Source organism: Mya arenaria, chromosome 13 (genome assembly GCF_026914265.1).
Source record: "Mya arenaria isolate MELC-2E11 chromosome 13, ASM2691426v1".
Lineage (NCBI taxonomy): Eukaryota > Metazoa > Mollusca > Bivalvia > Myida > Myidae > Mya > Mya arenaria.
In genome coordinates, this window is record NC_069134.1 from 12480555 (window position 1) to 12503672 (window position 23118).

The window sequence follows — 23118 nt, forward strand, 5'->3', positions numbered from 1 at the left end:
TCATAACATAGGAAAGGTTTTCAACACTGCATTATTACTGTAAATTGCTTCTAGGGTGCTTGTAAGCCCAATTAATAAACCCTGGGTGGCCTCCCCTCCTGAATCAGCTAGTGATTCTAGTCAAGCTGGATTTTGTCATGTAGAAAATATCAAGAAAAGCATTTTGAATGAATACAAGATGTGGTGAGGCAAAAAAACTGTCTCTGCTATGTCTCCAAGAAGACAGTTGCTCAAGATGTTCTACAAATGAGTTGTTTATTATACTGTTATCTCTGTCTCAAAATATCAAAGGTGATGTGTGCCGTTAGCTTTGGTGACGAAAACTGATCTCAAACAGAAAATGTACTTCCCCAAGGAATGAGAAAAGACTGAAATCTTTGTCTTTTGAAGGAGATGATAACAATTTACATAAAAGTCTGAGTGATATTGATAAATTTCTGTGTTATTTAAGTAAACAAATATCTCTTTTTTTTGTTATGTCAGGCATGTTTTTAATCAAGATGTTATCAAATTGTATGGAAAGTGGGTCATAAGATAGAGTAAAATGTATATGTACATTTATTGCCTTTTCATAGGTTCTGGAATCAGTTGACTGCAGCAATTAGTGAGCAGACAATCTCCATATTTCCAGCAGTTGTTTTCAAAACAATTCCATTAATTGGAGCACCTGTTCTGGGGATGCCTGTAGCAGACTGTTCTGGCAGGGTTTCCCCGGGATTCTGGTGCAGTACCATGGAGACTCGTCTGGCTAATGCAAGTTGACATTACTCACAGTGAAGATTTACCTTAACCTACATTGAGAAAACACCTTTGATTCTTGCTCAGATTTTCTATATTGTAATAGATGACAGATGCGATAATTCTGACTCAAGGGCATGGACAGTGTTGCACCTTCCAATCTTGTGCTGTCAATGAGCAGACTCAATGAAAGGGGAATGCTATTATCATGTTCTGTGTGTGTGATGTGCTCTTGAGGAATTTCTTTTCCAGAATGTATTCACTGAAATTTATACAGGAGGGTTGAGCACCAATCTTCAATCCAAACGGCATCTGTTTCTGTTGTCAGAAAGCACTTATGCATTATAGTCATTAGTTTCCCATTTAGCCATGGAATGAAACAAGAATTAGTTGCATTGTCAATAGTTTGATGTTGGAGGTGGCTGCATTCTTCACTCAACACTCATGGGAATGTATTCAATCATACCATTGTACTTTTACCAATATGGGATCAAAATCTGATTTAATTGTGTATGTATTGTTACAATAATGAACCATGTGCCAAATGGTTAGTTGAGGATTGAGAACAAGAGGGATGTAACTCCATATAAAAGAAAGAGGAGTTACAACTGCCATGCACTGAGCTCTAGATTGGTAGAAGAGGTATGTAGCTCCATAAAAGAGTAGGAGGAGTTACCTCTGTCATGCGCTAAGCTCTAGGTGGGAAGATGAGGGATGTACCTCCACAAAAAGGAAGGAGGAGTTACCTCTTTCATGCGCTGAGCTCTAGGTGGGAAGATGTGGGATGTAATTCCATATAAGAGTAGGACGAGTTACCTCTGTCATGCCTCTAGGTGGGAAGATGAGGGATGTAACTTCAAATAAGAGTAGGAGTTACTTCTGTCATGGGCTGTGCTCTAGGTTGGTAAAGAGGGATGTAACTCCACATAAGAGTAGGAGGAGATACCTGTGTCATGTCTAGGTGGTAGTGTGAGCTCTTTGTCGGTAGAAAAGGTATTTAGCTCCATATAAAAGTAAGAGGAAATACCTCTGTCATGCACTGAGCTCTAGGTAGGTAGAAGAGGTATGTAACTCCACATAAGAGTAGGAGGAGTTCATGCCCTGAGCTCTGGGTCGGTAGAAAAGAGGATGTATTTGTCTTAACTGTACGGTATAACTGATCTCCGACAGTGATCTGGACAGTATCACTGCAGTCGGAATCACACCATATTTGTCTAATCTGGACAGTATTACTGATCGCGGAAACACGCCATATTTGTCCTATTTGGACAGCATAACTGTTCTCTGAATCTCACCATATTTATCTTATCTGGACAGTATCACTGCAGTCGGAATCACACCATATTTGTCTAATCTGAGCAGTATTACTGATCGCGGAAACACGCCATATTTGTCTTATTTGGACAGTATAACTGTTCTCTGAATCTCACCATATTTATCTTATCTGGACAGTATCACTGCAGTCGGAATCACACCATATTTGTCTAATCTGGACAGTTTTACTGATCGCGGAATCACGCCATATTTGTCCTATTTGGACAGTATAACTGTTCTCTGAATCTCACCATATTTATCTTATCTGGACAGTATCACTGCAGTCGGAATCACACCATATTTGTCTAATCTGGACAGTATTACTGATCGCGGAATCACGCCATATTTGTCCTATTTGAACAGTATAACTGTTCTCTGAATCTCACCATATTTATCTTATCTGGACAGTATCACACTGCAGTCGGAATCACACCATATTTGTCCTATTTGGACAGTATTTTACTGTTCTCTGAATCACACCATATTTGTCTAATCTGGACAGTATTACTGATCGCGGAATCACGCCATATTTGTCCTATTTGGACAGTATTACTGATCGCGGAATCACGCCATATTTGTCCTATTTGGACAGTATCACTGCAGTCGGAATCACACCATATTTGTCTAATCTGGACAGTATTACTGCAGTCAGAATCACACCATATTTGTCTAATCTGGACAGTATTACTGATCGGGGAATCACACCATATTTGTCTTTTGTATCTATTCTGTCTATTGTCTCGACGTAATGTGCTTTGTTAGGTGGCTTGTATTTTGTGTCATCACTTTTCTGTCCATTGTTTTTGGCCAGTCTTTTTTTTTTTTGTCAGCCCAAAACTAGAACTTTAAAGCATTTTGATAATCATGTCAGTCTTTAGTCATTTTTCCTGAATGATTCATGAAACAAGTTCTCAATGTATGCTCTCTCTCTTCAATTCCTTTTCCAGCCCTATTGGGCAGTGAACCTTTCTGGCTTCTTGGATGAACTCTTGAAACATAAGGATCTGTACCATCACTGTTATATTGAAGATATACTGTGTGTTTCTTCTATCTTGACATTGTGGTAAGGTTCCTGGCATCATCCTCAAACTGCATCTCCTGAAGGCAAGGAAACTTAATTTCTGTTTTTCGTATCCATTAATACTTACCACAGCAACTTCTTTTTTAATGAAATCATTTCTGTATAACGGTATTTGCCTTTGTTTATGAAATTGTTGGCAAATACATGCCCTTCTTCAAATACCTAATGATTCCACATCCATGAAAAAGTGTTTTGATAATTAGAGTGATAGGTCTGAGAATCTGGTAAAACATCTTTCCCCGCCTTCCTAAATGTTTTGCTTGACGTTCTTTTGTTTATAGCCAGTACATTTGTTGTTTTGATGATGGATGTAAGGCTTTGGGAAATGTCTCTCGTGGATTATGCATGGTGTCTCAATACTTTCGAAAGTGTGGATTTAAATACTGTGTCCTGGAATTAAAACTGTTGAGAAGTTCATTCAAATCTCTGTGAAACAAATTCAGGTGGATAAAACAAAATTGAAATGTAGCCAATAAAAATGGATTTCAGGGGGATTCATTAGCTGTGTTTATGCAATTCCAGGGTATTATGTCAATGTGATTAGTGAATGTTCACAGTGTAGCTGAAGAAATAAAGAAAAGTGCATTTCATCTAAAAACGTCACAGCGTTTACTCTCTCCTGCACTAATTAACTTCTTTACACTTTAAATAAATTGTAATTTGTGCTACAGATAATTTATCCAATCTTTGTTCTTAGCAAAAGTAAGCAGCAAGCAGAATACAATGTTCATCTAAAAGAAAAATAATTCTTGGTCTATTTTCACAATGTCTTGACAAGTTAATACATACATTTCAACTGTAGATATATTTTGTCTGGAAGAACTGTTAACAATATAATATACCAAGACAAGTGTAGAACTCCCTGAAATATGCATTTCCTTTGGTATTAGTTTCCATGTTTTATGGATGTCATAATACTTGTCAAAACTTGTTTCAGGTTTCCTTTTTCTACAGTTAATTCCAGACAGTGTCAAAATTCAGTAAAACCTACAATAATGTATGAAAAAGACAAATTTTGAATATCTTGCAGAAGGAGAGCTTGCATCCTTAAAGAATATGTTGAAAATATTTGTGGATCCAGTTTAACAATGGTTTTACAGTTGTATTAAAGGAAGAACAATATTATAACTATGTGTAATATTGTGACAACTCAGACATTTTACTTCCTTGTCTCATGTTTCATGCAATCATTGGAGAAAAGCTGACACAAGTTATTTTATGACTGATGTAAATGATTCTTTTGGTCAATATTTTTCATTAATGAATAGTGTTTCCCACAGTACAATATTTCAACCATAAAAATCCAATGAAGGATTCTAAATTGCTACAAGAAACAATGGCTTTATCTGAAAGAACAGATAATTTTTCTGAGCCTGATTTTAATCAAGGCGTGATATCGCTCCGTATAGTGGATGATACCATGTACGCCATATTTGACCAGAATCTGACCGACTATATCCACACTTGCAATAAAACACATTCTATAGGAGACTGGGAGCAGCACATTAATGCGTTGTTGAAAATTCAATCTTCCGCAGAAAAAGAAGAAAAGGCAATAACGTCCATTAAAAAAGAGCCCATTCACGTTGAGCAGTTCCTGCAGAAGCTTCGACAGAAAAAACTGGACAAGTATCTCAAGTTTGAAGTGCGGGTAAGCCAGAATATCTCACAGCTTTCACACATTTTCATCTCAAAAACTGTCAAGATTTTATTATTGCATTGTAAATATCATTGTTGTTGACATTTTCAAAGCCATTGGTAATGTCGTCTTGGTTGGCATTGTCATAGCACTGGTACAATCATTGTTGATGGCATTGTCATAGTCATTGTTGATGTCGTCTCTGTGCAGAGACTTTAACTTTGACCATAATACAAAATCTGTTGAAGATCTTGGCACGAACCAATTAAGTTCCTGGTGACAACAAGAACATTTGTACAAATACTATAGCTTTGGCTAACAATTCGTTAATGTAAAGTTATGTGTCTTGGTCATCTGAGAAAAATGGACTAACGCTTACATCTGTTTCCCTAAACCTTGTCTGTAAGCTATTTTAAAGAAGCTGGATGTTTATGGAAGTACCACTTTCAATAATGGAACAACTTATACACTGGCAGTAAGCTATATTGGTAATGACCAATAACATGAGTGATTCTATGAGTAGGTGTGTAAAAGTAATTTAGGTCCCATGATAAGGGTGGCCCATCCTGCCATCTGTCTTCACTAGTTATAGTTACGTATTGTCAGGGAAATGCAGAGTGATAACTTTCACAGCTCTAGGAAATAACTTTTAGATAGTTAAAATCATATTCATGGAGCTGTGCCAATGTATGTAATGGTTCATGTAAAGGACATTTGAATGTTATTCATATGCACTTGAAAGTTTTCTTTACCTCCTGTTGTTTTTTCATATTCCAGGCTATTGTCCGCAACCAAGAAGAACACCCATGTACCATAGCAACCCTTCCAGATAATGTCACCAGAAATGTGTGTCAGGATGTAGTATCATGTAAGTAACATAATAGGGTCCTCTTTGGGCAAAAGGTGAGTCATTACAAGGGCAAATCTGCATAATACCCAAAAGGTCTCAGACTTGAGCCACTGGTGGGCTTTTATCTTCACATGGCTTCTCAAAATGGACAGGTTTATAACCAGAAAACTAATTGTGATTCAAAATCAACTGATGGCTGTCTTTACGATAAAGCACCTGATTTTTTGCGATCGCCCTGTGTCCGTCGTAGTCGTCGTCGTTTGTCGTCAACAATTTGGCTGTTAACACTCTAGAGGTCACAATTTGGGCACAATCTTAATGAAACTTGGTCAGAATGTTACCCTCAATAAAATCTTGGTCGAGTTTGATATTTGGTCATCTGTGGTTAAAAACTAGGTCACCAGGTCAAATTAAAGGAAAAGCTTGTTAACACTATAGAGGTCACATTTATGACTGTTTCTTCAGGAAACTTGGTCAGAATGTTCATATTAATAATCTCTAGGCCAATTTCGAATCTGGGTCATGTGCGGTCAAAAAGTAGGTCACCAGGTCAAATTGTAGGAAAAGCTTGTTAACACTCTAGAGGTCACATTTATGACTGTATCTTCATGAAAGTTGATCAGAATGTTTATATTAATAATCTTTAAGTCAAGTTTAAATCTGGGTCATGTGCGGTCAAAAACTAAGTCACCAGGTCAAATTATAGGTAAAGCTTGGTAGCACTCTAAAGATCACATTTATGACTTTATATTCATGAAACGTAGACAGAATGTTTATATTGATTAGCCTTAGGCCAAGTTCGAATCTTGGTTATGTGCAGTCAAAAACTAGGTCACTGGGTCAAATTAAAGGAAAAGCTTGTTAACAATTTAGAGGTCACATTTATAAATGTTTCTTCATGAAAGTTGGTCAGAATGTTTATATTAATAATCTATAAGTCAAGTTTGAATTCGGGTTATGTGTGGTCAAAAACTAGGTCATTAGGTCAAATCATAGGAAAAGCTTGTTAGCACTCTAGAGGCCACATTTATGACTGTATGTTCATGAAACTTAGTCAGAATGTTTATATTGATTAGCATTAGGCCTTGTTCGAATCTGGGTCATGTGCGGTCAAAAACTAGGTCACAAGGTCAAATAATAGGAAAAGCATGCTAACACTCTAGAGGCCACATTTATGACCATATGTTCATGGAACATATTGACACTATGCAGATTTATTGAAAATATACTCTGTAATTTAATAAAAAAGTCCTTCCATGATGTAGTCAAAAGTATGTGTAATAAGTTTTCAATGTTTCGTGCATTTTCATGTAGAACAAGTGTTTTAATCACACTCACTGCTAAAATATATTCTGAATTAAATGAAACAAGTTTATACTCCAACCATAGCAAGAACAGAAAATAAAAATGTACAAACAAAGACAAGTACGCATCCTTTCTAATGGAGCAGACCACCAGACTGACATTTCAAATTCTCTTAAACTGTAATACCCTCAACTATAATATTTAAAATGTAGCATTGAAAACAAGTCCTAAATTTGTTTTAATTAAGTCCCCTCTCGTTGCACTTTCCATCCCCCTGAAAAACACTTATTCCCTCCCCCTGTCACAATTGCCCTCGCCCTGAAAACACTTATTTCACACTTGAATTGGATCAGGTGAGCAATACAGGGCCTTCAGGGCCCTCTTGTTATGTAAGTTAGTATGAACTTGAAGCATTCTTTTTATGCCACTAGCATTTAGGAAAGAATGACATGAAGACAAGTGCATTAAACTGCAGGTAATTGTATTAAACTGGTTAACTATTTGGTTTTGTCAAAGTTAGCCAAACACTTATAAAATAATCATTCTTAACCATTTTTTTCTGATAATTTAAATATGCAAACTGGCCAGCTGATTACCATTGGTTTCTGGTTATATATCTTTGGTTTGGTTAAAGTTAAGGTTAAAGCCGAAATGTTTATTGATTGGTCTATATTTATCCAATGGTTACTACAAGCCAATTAATAGCATATCATTTAAAGCCTCTCTTTCTGTGTCAGCTATGTGAACTGGGTGTTTGATGATATTGTCCAGGGATTTTAACACATTTGCTTTAGAGGTGGTTCCTATTATTTCTATGATGCAGTGCTTGGGGTTTATGCTGTATACATTTAAGATATTATGCTCATAGTGTCCAGGGCCAAACCAACATGTTCAAAGCTTACTGAATATCATTGGATAAGAGGATGATCAGAGTTGAGGCTCTTGGCTGGTATTCAGTATCTGTCTGAGTTTGATCTAAGAACAATATAGCTAATTGGATTACTTATTTTTAAAACTGACCAATAGAGTGAATGAAGTAAATGATGTGTGACCATAAACATAAGATCCTTCTAGCATTCTAAATTTGACTGCAACACTGTGCTGGGCATGGGTGGGGGAGGGGTCAAGTGCATAGTCATAATGCATCCAATGGGTGTGGATTAGACCTTGAAAACTCTTGAAAGAAGTTATGATAAGCACTAGAAAGTTGGAACATCATTTTGTCATGCTTCTGTGAAGGAAATACCACAGTAATTTGATAATTATCCATTGTATCCCAGACTATACACATGGGAAGAAAAGATGAACTTTCTGTATGTTCAATTTCTGCAAAAATTGTCTGCCCAAGAAAATCTTATTTAATTAGGATGGGGAAATATTGTGATTGTAGGCTTTTACTCATTATACTATTATGTATATAGGAGTGAGCTTGTCGGTCGGTCAGTCTGTCGGTTTTCATGGTTTCCGGACGATAACTCATGAAAGGCTAGACAGATTTGAAAATTTTTTGGTACACAGGTGTAACATCAGAAGATACAGGTCAAGTTCGATATTGGTGCTGTAGGGGCCAAGGTCAAGGTCACTGTTACCAAAAAAAGAAAAACGGTTTCCGGACGATAACTCATGAAAGGCTAAACAGATTTGAACAATTTTTGGTACACAGGTGTAACATCAGAAGATACAGATCAAGTTCGATATTGGGGCTGGTGGGGTCAAGGTCACTGTTACTAAAAATAGAAAAATGGTTTCCAGACGATAACTCATGAAAGGCTTGACAGATTTGAACATTTTTTGGTACACAGGTGTAACATCAGAAGATACAGGTCAAGTTCGATATTGGGGCTGGTGGGGCCAAGGTCAAGGTCACTGTTACTAAAAACAGAAAAACGGTTTCCGGACGATAACTCATGAAAGGTTTGACAGATTTGAAAAAATTTTGGTACACAGCGGTAACATCAGAAGATACAGGTCAAGTTCGATATTGGGGCTGGTGGGGCCAAGGTCAAGGTCACTGTTACTAAAAATAGAAAAACGGTTTCCGGACGATAACTCATGAAAGGCTAAACGGATTTGAACAATTTTTGGTACACAGGTGTAACATCAGAAGATACAGATCAAGTTTGATATTGGGGCTGGTGGGGTCAGGTCACTGTTACTAAAAATAGAAAAATGGTTTCCGAACGATAGCTCATGAAAGGCTTGACAGATTTGAACATTTTTTGGTACACAGGTGTAACATCAGAAGATACAGGTCAAGTTCGATAGATCCTTCAAAAACTAAATGAGCAAATATTTACCTTAAAAGTAATTGACACTTGGAAAGATGAACAAACAAAACAAATCCAGCATGCTTCATTTGAACCAGATGCCAGTGGAATACCAGCAGAACTTAAGGATGGCATATTTGCCACAGTAGTGCTTACTACAAATATTGACCTGTCAGATGGACTTGTTAATTCGGCTACAGGAACAGTCCCGGGATTTATTCCCAGGTGGATAAGGATGCATTCAAGCCCAAATATGTACTTGTAAAATTTGATGATGATCGTGTTGGAAGAAAAGCTCGTGAATGCTCTAGATGTCTTATTCCAGAAGAGATCAGCTAGTTTTTCTTGTCAGCAGTGTAACTTCTAAATTACTCAACAGATTTAAATAAAACACAACATGCATGATAAAAGAAGATGCAGTGTGTAGTAACCTTGGAGTTATGGCCTCTTTTCAAAGGAATGGTTTGCCATTCCTGTGTCCAGGCGGCATTTGGGGGTATTCGTCAATCCTGTGACAGCTCTAGTTGAATTAGTTTTTCTCATACCCTGAATAGGTCAGAATTTTGTTTGTTTTGATTAAATATTCACAGAAGAATTACAAGTGAAAAAATATGGGATTTAAGACCAGGCTCTATCACAGAAACACTTTTGGTGACATGAGATTAATTTAAGTGTTCCTCCGTATTAAATCAACTTAAAATGAATTATTTCCATATGGCTAAAATCTTTGTAGAACCTGTTCAATTTTGTGAGACCCTGCTGCATTATGAGGCTCAAACTCTACACCTTCTCACCTAGGAATGACAGAGTTTCAAATTAATGTCATAAAAAAATGTCATTTTAGGGAAGTGAATTAAAGGAAATTAAGAGAAATAGTACTGCAGATAAGTATACAATGAAAGTCTGTGAGGATTTTGGTGAGATCTAAACAAGCTATTTGTTGGAAGTTGGGATGGCAACGAGTACCTGAGTACTCATGTACTTGATCAATCTTCCAAAAAGAAGAAAGCATTATTTTAAATTTTACCATAAAAATGATGTACAGACATACAGATGATGTTACAGTTCTTGCGCCTTGCCAACAAGACACAATGTACGGACCCTCTAATCCCCACTATGAACATTATTGACCCTATCAAAATTCAAGACAGAGATTATAGAACAGAACAGAACAGACATTTTATTAAGACTTATACTAACGTACATTGTCTAATCACATATAATAATTCACTTAAATATGTCATGTGTTTGTACAAGGTAAGTTAAAAAGTTGAACAAATATTTGTGTTACAGGAGCGTTATGCAATTATTATTAACTACTATAAGGTATAAATATGTAAACGCAGTAGTGTAACAGCTACATAAACAGGATGAACAGAATTATGTATCATTGTTTAGAATACAGTTACGAATATATAGTGATTCCTTAACGTATTTACAGAGCTAAATAAGCTCCAATCTATTAACAGAGTTTAATAGTTGGTGATATTTAAACACGGAGGGGCGAACATAATAATGACGTTTAATGTATTTCTGTCTTATAACTAAATAACATAGGCATATACATACAAAATGGTATTCATCTTCAATATCAAGATGGTATACAAACTGTCAACTAAGGGCCACAATTTGCACTGATGTCAATTAGCGAAGTTTTGATAGTGGGTGACATCTTTCGTATAATTATATTGTTAACCGATTAGAGACTTTTCACCATATAATACATGTTGACCAGCAAAATATGGACATTGATTGGTTAATGGGCGTATCTGTGCACTGATCATCACTATTGATTAGTGGATGTCTTTAATTTAGAAAAATCCATATGAATGAAGTAAAGAAAATTTACACTATGGAGTAATTTCACTCCGAAATAGTATTGCATAGAGTAAGGTCAATATTTTTCTTCAAGCTGGTAGCTGACAGAACTATGTGTAAATGTACGCTGTGTGGTGATAATGATGGCACTACAATGCAGCATGCTCTACCATCTGGTGTTGAAACATGAACTTGAAACATCTCCAATGAGCCTCAGCAAAAGATGGAAGCTTATGTGGAGCATAATACAGTAAAACTGCGCTCGCTCGAGGACGCCGGGTCCTGAGTTAAAACCTAGAGTGATCTGTTGTTTTGAACGACCCAAATTTCCATTTTAGTCTGTTATGAAATGTCTAACAATGTAATTTCACAGTTGGAAGTTGTCATTCCGATTGTTTACTTCAATACTTACTATATGTATTGCATTGTGAAAATCACTCTTATGTTCAATGGCTGTCATATTTTCAATGTGAAAATGTAAAAGAAAAACCAATAAATGAATAAATAGCAAACTTTAATTTTACAATAAGGTGCTTTTTCTTAACAAGCAACATTGAAATATGACAGTGCCTATTATTAACCGTCTCCGTGGCCTAGTGGTTAAGCACTATGGGAGGTCGTGGGTTCAATCCATGGCCACGTCATACCAAAAGACGTTAAAAGTTGGTACAAGTAGCTCCCTTGCCTGGCGCTCGGCATTTAAAGGGTAGTGCTTGGAAGTGGTGTACTCATTTCTGGTTTAACCCAGGAAAGTTGTACCCCGTGTATCGGTGCTTTACACCGAGCAGGTAAAAGAACCAAAGGATCTCTTAGAAAAAGAGCTAGGGTATGGCACCCGGACTTCCTTGTATCCTACCACTGTCTCTTCAGCATTCTTGCACTTTCACGAAATATCCTTGATCGCAAGGTCTAAAGAAATACATACATACATTATAGCATTAGTCAGATTTAAGTTCAGCAAAATCAAGGATGGATAATAATTGGCTCATCATGTTTGTTTCTTAATTTTCAGAACTTCTGATGTTGGACCATTTTTTTAGTGCTTTATTCATATGTTTATTACTCACTTACATTTCTTACAATTAAACTCAAACAATTATCTTCTCAAACGCCCTATTATATCAAGTAATAGTGGTATTTCATAAACGTAATAATTGTTTTTTCACACCTTATCAAGTTTTCTTTCATCTGACTGTGCAATTTTTTCAATTGCTAAACTTTTAACACCTGGCAATTGTTTATTTATTTTGGAACATGCTTAAGGGAAAATGTGTGAAATTATGACCTCAGGGGAATCATAAGGTTTTGCACATGATTTGTGTATTTGGGACCGGCAATGGTGCTCGACTCCTCGACTTATTTAGGTTTTGATCCAGCGTCATTATATTTTATATGAAAATGGAAGGAATAATGGTTGGGACTAAGCTTTGACCTTGACTGACTGCTAGTTCTTGAACAATTGCCTGTTGGAAAGACCGCACTTTTATTGTATTTGCTTAGTTTATTATCAGTGAGTGTTGCTCATATGCTGATTTCATGATATGATATTTTTTTGAAATGTAGTATTATTGTTTTGGATTTGCTATATTTGCAGTGGGAAAAGTTCATCTGAAAAAATAATAAAAAGGACAGACTTAAAATTAAATGAATGAAAGAACTCATTGTATTTTTCTTTTTATTGATATATCTGATATAGTTCATTAGTGCACTTTTACTTAAGGATATAAAACATAGATTGAAATGGCCAATATTAGGATGACCCATGTACAGGGTATATGAACATGTTACTTCGGAAAACTAATTAAAGTTTTTTCAAGTACTCGATCGGAAAATTATAAGAGTACTCAAGTACTGTTTTTACTACTGGTTGCCATCCCTAGTTAAAAGTTATTCTTGCTGTTGATGCAAGATTAGCTCTTTGTTGGCTAGAGATCCATGCCAATAACAATGCTGTTCACCTGTTATTTTATTAACCAGAAGTAAGACAAACCATTTACAACTAGCTCTATTATCCTTTACAATTTTGTCTCATCATGTAAAAGGAGTAGTTTGAATATTTGGCATCATTTAAAACAATTCTGAAAGATACTTACTTGTTGCTGTTCATTGGGGCAAATTATGCACTTAATTCAGCCATAACTGACCTTGTTCAGGATACTGCTAGGCCAATTAATACTGTTACTTTGATAATTGCCTAACTGTTATAACAGTAAAAGTAACTAAATGTACGAAACAATCCAAACAACTTCATACGGTCATAAATAATTGGCTGAGCGTGAATTCTACATAAATTTAAATATGGTATATTGATGTGATACTTGGTACACATGTTGGCACAAAAGTTATCCAAATGAAGCATAAGTCTTCCAGATGTCTTGGCAAGGGCCATGGATTCAACAAGACCATGGGTAGCTCACGATAGGCAACCTGGAGGAAGCACAACTCCATAGGCTTCACAGAAAGCCTTTTTTTGCTTTACAAAAATTATTATTCATCTTCTGGTGTTCATTTCCAAATGAAGCATGGCAATAGTATATGTGTGTTATACATGTAAGTACAAGCTCAAATGGCGACATAACTTAGTATGGTACACAAGTTATTGGCAACATCGGAACCCCACCTTACAGGTCTTAGGTCGGAGCCCCACCTAACAGGTCTTAGGTTGGAGCCCCACCTTACAGGTCTTAGGTCGGAGCCCCACCTAACAGGTCTTAGGTCCGAGCACCACCTTACAGGTCTTAGGTTGGAGCCCCACCTTACAGGTCTTAGGTTGGAGGTCCACCTTACAGGTCTTTGGCCAGAGCCCCACGTAACAGGTTTTAGGTCCGAGCCCCACCTAACAGGTCTTAGGGTGGAGCCTCACCTAACAGGTCTTAGGTTGGAGCCCCACCTTACAGGCCTTAGGTCAGAGCCCCATCTAAAGGTGTTATGTCAGAGCCCCAACCTAACAGGCCTTAGGGTAGAGCCCCACCTAACAGGTCTTAGGTCAGAGCCCCACCTAACAGGCCTTAGGTCAGAGCCCCACCTAACAGGCCTTAGGTCAGAGACCCACCTAACAGGTCTTAGGTCAGAGCCCAACCTAACAGGTCTTTGGTCAGAGCCCCACGTAACAGGTTTTAGGTCCGAGCCCCACCTAACAGGTTTTAGGTCCGAGCCCCACCTAACAGGTCTTTGGTCGGAGCCCCGTCTTACAGATCTTAGGTCCAAGCCCCACCTTACAGGTCTTAGGTCGAAGCCCCACCTAACAGGTGTAAGGTCAGAGCGCCACCTTACAGGTCTTAGGTTGGAGCCCCACCTAACAGGTCTAAGGTCAGTGCCTCACGTTACAGGTCTTAGGTTGGAGCCCCACCTAGCAGGTCTTAGGTCAGAGCCCAACCTAACAGGTCTTAAGTGAGAGCCCTGTCTAACAGGTCTTAGGTCAGAGCCCTGTCTAACAGGTCTTAGGTCGGAGCCCTGTCTAACAGGTCTTTGGTTGGAGCCCTGTCTAACAAGTCTTAGGTTGAAGCCTCACCTTACAGGCCTTTGGGTGGAGCCTCACCTAACAGGTTTTAGTTCGAAGCCCCACCTTACAGGTCTTAGGTTGAAGCCCCACCTAACAGGTCTTAGGTCGGAGCCCAACCTAACAGGTCTTAGGTCGGAGCCCAACCTAACAGGTCTTAAGTGAGAGCCCCACCTAACAGGTCTTAGGTCGCAGCCCCACCTTACAGGCCTTAGGTCAGAGCCCCACCTAACAGGCCTTAGGTCAGAGCCCCACCTAATAGGCCTTAGGTCAGAGCCCCACCTAATAGGCCTTAGGGCAGAGCCCCACCTTACAGGCCTTAGGTCAGAACAGAGCCCCACCTTAAAGTATCACCAGGGGGAACATTCTCCTTGCTTCTTAAAATTAACACCAGTTTGCTTTTATCAAGGAACAAACTGAAATCAACCTTTTTTTATATTATATATATATATATTATGAGACAGTTCTTTTGGCTATCAGCTTTTGTCTCAATCAAGCTTAACGTGTTATTGTTTACTAAGTTATGATATACAGTACTGAGTGGTGTTCTTTTTTCAGTTGACCATTCCTTGGTGACATTGAGGGACATTCCTCCAGGTGATGACAGCAGTTATATCAATGCCAGCTATATTGAGGTAATAATGGTAATAATGCAACATACATTTCTTGGAATATTTTTCAATACTACGGAAAATTTCCTTTGCTGTTTTCAAGTAAAGGGATACACAATTATAACAATCACATTATTATGTTTCCTTATAACAGACAATGGCCTTTTTAGCTCAGAAGAGCACAAAGCCAGTCATTGTCTGTCATTGCCAGGTAAACTAACACTTGCAGGCATATAGGTCATATCCAGATCAAATAGTAGGTAATTAGGATTTTGTTAGAAGTAACAATATGTTTATACTCTAGAACCAATTATCTTCATGAATCTTAATCAATATGTTTATCTCCATTTAATCTAGGTATGTTTGATTAAAGATTATATTAGGTCAAAATGAAGGTCACTAGGGTAAATACTTAAATAACATAGATTACACTCATGATGCCAAATTTTCTATCCTTTATGAAATTTGGTAGGACCTAACAAATAAGTATCTTTGATTTGTTTGTGACATTCATCTGAAAAGTGTGGGTAATAGATTGGGGAAAACTAGCCTTATGGTGTTTTTAACAATTTTGCATTCAAGTTTTTGGTCCATGTCATAATAAAAGTGTTTATTTTCAGACTCATGTGAATATGGTTTGGCAGCTTTTAGTTTTCCTCTATAATCAAATGTCCTGCTGCAAAACCGCATTTGTCATAAAGAAAAATCCAGCTTTAATGTGGTTTCCACATAAATCTCTTGTTGAAAACTTTGGCATCAGAACATATGTCACTAGGTCAATTGAAGAACACACCTTGTTAACACTTCAAGGTCACATTTTTTAAACAATGTTCATGAATATTTGTTGGAATATTAATCTAGGTCAAGTTGGATAATGGATCATGTCTGATAAACAAATTGTTCAAAGCTATGACACTTCTGTGTTGAGCTATATATTACCTTTGTGGTCCCCATGTTTGTGTATCAGGTTTATTTTCTGGAGAAGTCTCTAAGCCAATGAAACTTTACAATAATTGCGCTATTTTCCAAGCTAGCATAATTAGTGATAGCAACATTTTGCCAAGTTTTTGTCAGAGCTCTAAATTAGCTGTGTTTTTGTCGTCAAAATGTCTAATATGTTTTCCAGTTTTTTTTTTATTTCATGAGAAGTAACATGTGTCTTGTAGCTTAAATATAATAACAAAAGAAATGAAAAATTATTGCACATTATTGCACAAAGTGTCCATTTTCTGTCTGTAATAGAGATATGTAAATAAGCAAATCTGGCTGTTTCAAAACTTTGTTCAAAATTAAGACAACAATGTGTTTAAATTAAAACAAAAACAGTTCAACAATGTTTTATGATTTACATTAAACATAATGACTAACATGAGTATCACAATTCACTCAATAACTCTCTGTAAATCACACAAAATTACAGTCAAAACAACAGAAACAAAGACATCCATATTGTTTTGATAGTGTTTTTTTTCACTTTAAAAAGTTTTTTTTTTCACTTTAAAACAGTTTGACGTATATGATGTCACACAATTCTTGTTTTTTTTAGCTTAATTTAAACTATTTATTGCATTTATATGACCATTTTCATTCATTTTTGCACAAAGTATGGGCTTTATATTGTCTATTTTATGCAATAATAGCTAAAATTTCAGTTGTAACCATCTGCATAGTCCCTTAAAATGCTCCTAAGCCCTTGTGCTGTGCACTCAGGCTGTAAACCATTGTATGGGCCTCAGGAGTTGGTAACAACCTTACAAAGGTGTATTTTTCCTCCTCCTTACTCCTTTAATATTGTGCCCCATTCACCTATTAGTAAAAGTTCTACTGAATCTTGCAGACACCTGTTTTGTAATGAATACCAAGAAAGAAACATACATTTGTGTATCTTATGATCAAAGAATTTTGTCTAAATATTGTGTCTATAGTTTTTAAAAAAATATAATTATATATATATAAAAAATATCATCTTTTTGAGATGTTCTTAAAATGTATTGTACTAAAAGGAAGAATTTGTCTTTGGCGGAAGAAAAAAGTGACAATGCCTGACGAGGACAAAAAGACAACTAAATCACAGATTAGCTCCTATTATGGGACAAAAATTCTGATATCATTCAATATCAGCCTATTTCTCTCAAATCTTTTTGTTTCCTCCATGGTTACTTTGTCATTTTGACTTCATTAGCTAGACGCAAATCTTTTGTCACAGACCATGCCTCCACCCTAGGGCGCACAATTTGCGTCATTTGCCATGTTTTTCCCCAGTCTGCTTTCCGTAAATTCTGTAGGGAACTATACGTATGTTTAATATAATTTGATGTGTGACAAAGATAAACGCAATAGAAGCATGTACATGATTATTTCCTGATTGAAATAATTAGTTAAATTTGGTGCCCTATAAATTTCTCCTGAAAAATGATAAGATTATTATGTTGGCAGATGCAAAGCTTTAGTTTATTTTTATATGAATGACGTCTTTATATGGCACATCAATGAATGCACATTTATCGATTAAATGAATTGAGGGGAAAAGGTTAAGATTTCATGTTGCACTGATGAACAACTACCAAACACTCTGAAATTATTATCTGAATTAAAGAACTTACCTTTGGGAGATACATGTGTGCGGTTTTAAAATCTGCTTTATACATATGATTAAGAATCATTTAGCACTTCATGGTGATAACTAGCAATCATAAATGAGGTTCTGAGTCCAGTCCCTCTGATCCAGAGCTTACCCTCTAATCCAGAGCTTACCGTTTGATATGAAACTTACCCTCTGATCCAGAACTTACCCTCTGGTCCAGAACGTATCTTCTGATCCAGAACTTACCCTCTGATCCAGAACTTACCTTCTGATCCAGAGCTTAACCACTGATCCAGAACTTATCCTCTGATCCAGAACTTACCCTCTGATCTAGAGCTTACCCTCTGATCTAGAGCTTCCCCTCTGATCCAGAACTTACCCTCTGATCTAGAGCTTCCCCTCTGATCTAGAGCTTACCCTCTGATGCAGAACCTACCCTCTGATTCAGAACCTACCCTCTGATCCAGAACTTACCCTCTGATCTAGAGCTTATATACCCTCTGATCTAGAGCTTACCCTCTGATCTAGAGCTTACCCTCTGATCTAGAGCTTACCCTCTGATCTAGAGCTTGCCCTCTGATCCAGAAACTACTCTCTGATCCAGAACCTACCCTCTGATCTAGAGCTTACCCTCTGATCTAGAGCTTACCCTCTGAACAGAGCTTACCCTCTGGTCTAGCACTTAACCTCTGATCTCGAGCTTACCCTCTGATCTCGAGCTTACCTTCTGAACAGAGCTTACCCTCTGATATAGAGCTTACCCTCTGATATAGAGCTTACCCTCTGATCTAGAGCTTACATTCTGAACAGAGCTTACCCTCTGATTTAGAGCTTACCCTCTGATCTAGAGTTTACCCTCTGAACTCGAGCTTACCCTCTGATCTAGAGCTAACCCTCTGAACTCGAGCTTACCCTCTGATCTAGAACTTACCCTCATCCAGAGGGTGTCAGCAACGATTTTTGAAACCTATTTTGTCACTTTCAGGGTTACCATGGTGATATCGAGTACATTGCCACTCAGGGTGAGTTTTTTTAATACTTGATTAATTTCATTATGGTTTTTTTATATAGTGTTTATTATTTATCCATTTTATAAGTGTATTCCTAGCCTTTAATTTTGCCATGTAAAAAAATTCCATACTCTATATATCTTAAACAAAAAGGTAAAAATATAGATATAGATATATATATATATATATATATATATATATATATATATATATATATATATATATATACACCAGTATATCACACCTCCAACATAAATGATGCAACACCATTGGTCAAGGACTGTTCAAGCAGTGACCCCATATTTTTCCATATTGTGTCGCCAAGTTTATATCGAACTAAAATGGCGTTTATTTTCTGATTCCAATGAATATTCCGATGAATAAATGAAACATTTAAACATGTAAAAAGGTTGTCGACATAATATATACGTTACAGGGTTAGTAGGTGACCCAATATGGGATATACAGGGCACAAGAAACCATATGGTTTCCTTTGCAGATCACCTACTAACCCCGTAACTTAAAATATTGGTGATAGATTTCACAAAGATTTCCTGATCCAATCATTGACTAATAAAGTTCTATTATTTCAAATATTCACAGTTTTCGTTGACAGAATAAGAATCCCTTTGGCAATTCCTTAAAAAGGCAGAACTCTTTTTATTCCCCTAAAGATGTGATGTTTTAAGATTTTGCTATAAAGTAGTTTAGTCAAATACAACAACCTGTATTTTCAACAGGACCGAGAGGGAAGACCATGGCTGCATTCTGGCATCTCGTTTGGCAGGAGAACGTTCATGTCATCGTCATGGCAACAGGCCTCTTTGAAAATGCAGCTGTATGTAATATTGTCATTAGGAACCAGTTTCACAGTAATTACGGCTGTTGTCAGCCAAATAGTGGTCAGATTTACATCACAGAAAACAAACTATAAATACTTATCAGAATCTTTATTCTGTTGTTCTTTTCACTTTTAAGTCAACTTGTTAAATAAAAAACTAAATGCATTCAATGAATCTGCTTAGGTTACCTTATTATTATTTTGATCTATTCACCTTACCTATGTCATGTTTTCCTAGTAAAAGTACATTTATTTCAAAATGAAAAGCATTTCACTTAGGCAATAAAAGAATTGTTATTGATTGACAATTACTTTAATGAATATGTAATGGATTTGTGAATATGTCATTTTGTACATTAGGTAAACAAAGCAGACACATTTGCATTTCCGATATCCGGCAAGTGTGCACAACCCTATATTTTATGTCAGTCAGGAACGGCAGTCTTTATCGCTACATCGATAGGAGATAATTTATTAAACAGTTTTACCAATACCCTGACCATTGTTTATTTCAAAATTCTCTGTTATGGAAATGAAGAACGTCTAGAACACTTAAATATAGCAATTGGCACCCCTGCTGTTCTTGCGTTTTCTGCTATTGTGAAAAAGCCTGCGTCTATACATCACTGGATCAGAATTGCTCCCTAAGGTATCATTAAGCGGCAGGAATAGCAAAGTATTGCTGGGGTAAAATATCACTGGCTTGCACATGGCTTTCTGAATGTCCTTGGAAGGGAAAACTATCCCAAAAGGATGGACAGGAGGCCTCCTTATTGGTTTGGATTCTGCGAAGTGACTTACAAACATATCTGAACAGAGTGAGTCCTTGTTGACTACACCAAAGGAATCTACCAGCTCCTTAATTTAAAATTCAGGAGTTTTAAATGCATGTACATATAGTAGCACAGAACAGAAGGAATGCAAAAAGGTTGACCTCTAACCAAATACAATGCTATCTAAATGAAATAACAAATTCTGACATCCACAATGGCCATACAACCATATATTTCAATTTTATTTCCTGTATATGGGTTTAAGAGTGGAAAATATTGGTGAATGATAACATTTGATCATTTTCACATTGGCTTGGGAAGAACTACTTTTTACAAATATTTGGTGAATTTTGAGTTGAACCTAAGCTTTAAATGATTTTGACTGTGTGGAAACAAATCTTGTATATTTCAATGCTACAGACATTTTGATTCGAATTATTCTTATATCTACCTTACCTTATTATTGAATTCTATTTCCCGTATTCATGGATTCTGTTTTTCTCTGAGTGTTTGCTGGTGATGGTGACAATGTGCTGACTTATGAATAAAGTCACATGCATTTTACAGTCCTAGGAAGCCTATCTTTTTGTAATTATTTTGGAAATCCATTCAGTTTGCATTTTGATTTTGAAAATTAGGGATTATTATTACCAAAAAAAATCAGCGTGATTAGCACTTTTTCTTAGTCAATGTTTCCCATTTAACTGTAGAACTAGATGTTAAGAAGAATATGAGCTGTTTTTGTTATATTGCTAAAAACTGCCTCTTAGGTTTGGTTAAATTACTACATCATTACTGGTTGACGGTACATTTCCGAACAGGGCACAAATCCCGAACACCGGCTAAAACCGGCGTTTGTTTACCGTGATCGATTATTCGATGATCTAGAACAATACAGAGGCTTGCCTTGGTCACACTTGCGAAGTTTCATCTTGTTTTGTTAAGTATTTTTCTAAAAAATGCCATTCAATGTTTATACGCTTAAAGATCAAAATGTAGCACATGGGGGAATGACGTCAGAGGGCGCACGCGCATCTTTAGGTTTTGCAGTTATGTTGACCTACATTCAAGATATTTATAAATAGAAATCACGGTTTACATTTGAAGCAAATGTTTTGAAAAAACCTCGGAAACAATAAATCACTTTGAAGCTAAGTGTTTATTTAATATAGCATACTTTTTAATTATAATTGTATGACCATGTATTTTCATTTTTCAAGTGTTCGGTATTTGTGCCCTCCATAGCATAATTTGAAGGGTGATTTACTGTCCATAAAATGAATGATTTTCGACATAAAATTGACGAGGTGGTGAATCTGTACTTTGACAGCTGTTTTCACATGAACCAAAGATGTTTCATACGAAATTTTAACTTACTACAACATAAACTCTCCAAGATAATTGTAAAAAACATCAAAAAGTGTTCGGATTTGTGACCTTAAAAATCAATCATCAGTGGCTAGCTTTATGACATAGGAAGTAGCTTTTCTTATATGAAAATAAAGTTTTGTGGATTTTATTCAATAAAATGTGAAAAAAAGAATATTTTGATACATAAGGTTTCAATGAGCATGGGTTAATGTACCTACTGCTTGCGTGTTTTGAAGCAAACTTCTTGCAGCGGTTTACTTCCTGTTATGGGGAGGCTCCTAACTGGGTCTGTCATCAAACAGCCTGAAGAGGGAAAATAAATTTAGAATGCACAAGAAATACATGAAACAAAAAAGAAAACTTGTTGATTTCAGTGCAAGATCGTATATTTGTTCACACTTGGTCATAGAAAAATGTTGTGAAAATATTTTTTCTATGACCACTAGTGAAATAAGATAAGATCTTACACTGAAATCAACAAACATCCTTGATATCCTGCATGTAACATCTATGGACGAATTTATTGCCCAAACTGTTTTTTAAGGTATTAACATAATAGTGTATTGTAAATGTTTTGTTTTGTTTTCCAGCAACAGTGTGATAAATACTGGGGGAACATTCTCAGTGTGCAAAAATATGTACGTCAGGGCAATATCCACATTGTCCTCAAGGACACCCTGGAACTCTCTAAACTTGTGATACGAACATTCCAAATTTGTAAGGTAAGCTCGAGCCAAATTCTGGCAAAGTTATTTAATGTTAAAGCTTCTTACAGTTAAAAAAAGTTCATAGAATTGTCTGACAGAGCCTTCACCCTCGGAGTCATAACTTGGCCAAAAGTGAATTATATTCAAGATGTAAATTTGAAATTTTGTACACATGTTACCATTGACAAGAATCATACCTGAAGTTAGGCCCATAAATCTTGCTTGGATAATTATCAAAATATGTTCCATGATGGATTGAAAAAAAATGGTCGTGTTAGCATCTGCTTGTGATAATACTGTTTAATTTTACAACAGTTTCTGGTACAGGTATTCAAATGAAATGCTGACTTCCATTATGTTAGTAATTTTCCATGGTATAGTTATTGTGGTTTTGTCATTTTTCTGATCTTTTCTTCATATATAGGCCAGTTACTTACATTGTAATCCCAAGTGAATGTGCGACATTGACAGAGAGAAGTTAACCTACATGTACACATGTATAGGTTACAGAGTACTGATTCTTAATTTCCCTAGGCAGCCTTTGTGTACCCTTGACATGTTTGGCAGGTGCTTTTAGCTAATTGGAACTTGATGCATTGTGTTTCCTCAGGATGGTCAAATGTTCCTACCCTAAATAGGAAATTGATTGTCAATTGTAAAAAGAGCCGAGCACTTTCTGAGGAATAGACTTTGCCATTTGATCAACTGAG

General features: G+C 36.5%; 1 protein-coding gene across 6 annotated transcripts in view; it reads left to right on the forward strand.

The window, feature by feature from the left end:
* The window catches only part of LOC128213918 (receptor-type tyrosine-protein phosphatase epsilon-like), an 81236-nt gene that overhangs the window by 28234 nt on the left and 29884 nt on the right, over positions 1-23118 (forward strand). For 5 of the 6 annotated variants that reach the window (XM_052920032.1, XM_052920030.1, XM_052920033.1 and 2 more), the window contains 6 exons: positions 4672-4784; positions 5550-5640; positions 15070-15146; positions 18692-18728; positions 19457-19554; positions 22292-22423. In XM_052920032.1, the coding sequence (XP_052775992.1) occupies positions 4672-4784; positions 5550-5640; positions 15070-15146; positions 18692-18728; positions 19457-19554; positions 22292-22423 (548 nt within the window). Of the gene's footprint in view, positions 1-3411; positions 3836-4070; positions 4785-5549; positions 5641-15069; positions 15147-18691; positions 18729-19456; positions 19555-22291; positions 22424-23118 lie in introns of those variants that run through there. The other variant, XM_052920031.1, reaches the window with a different exon arrangement.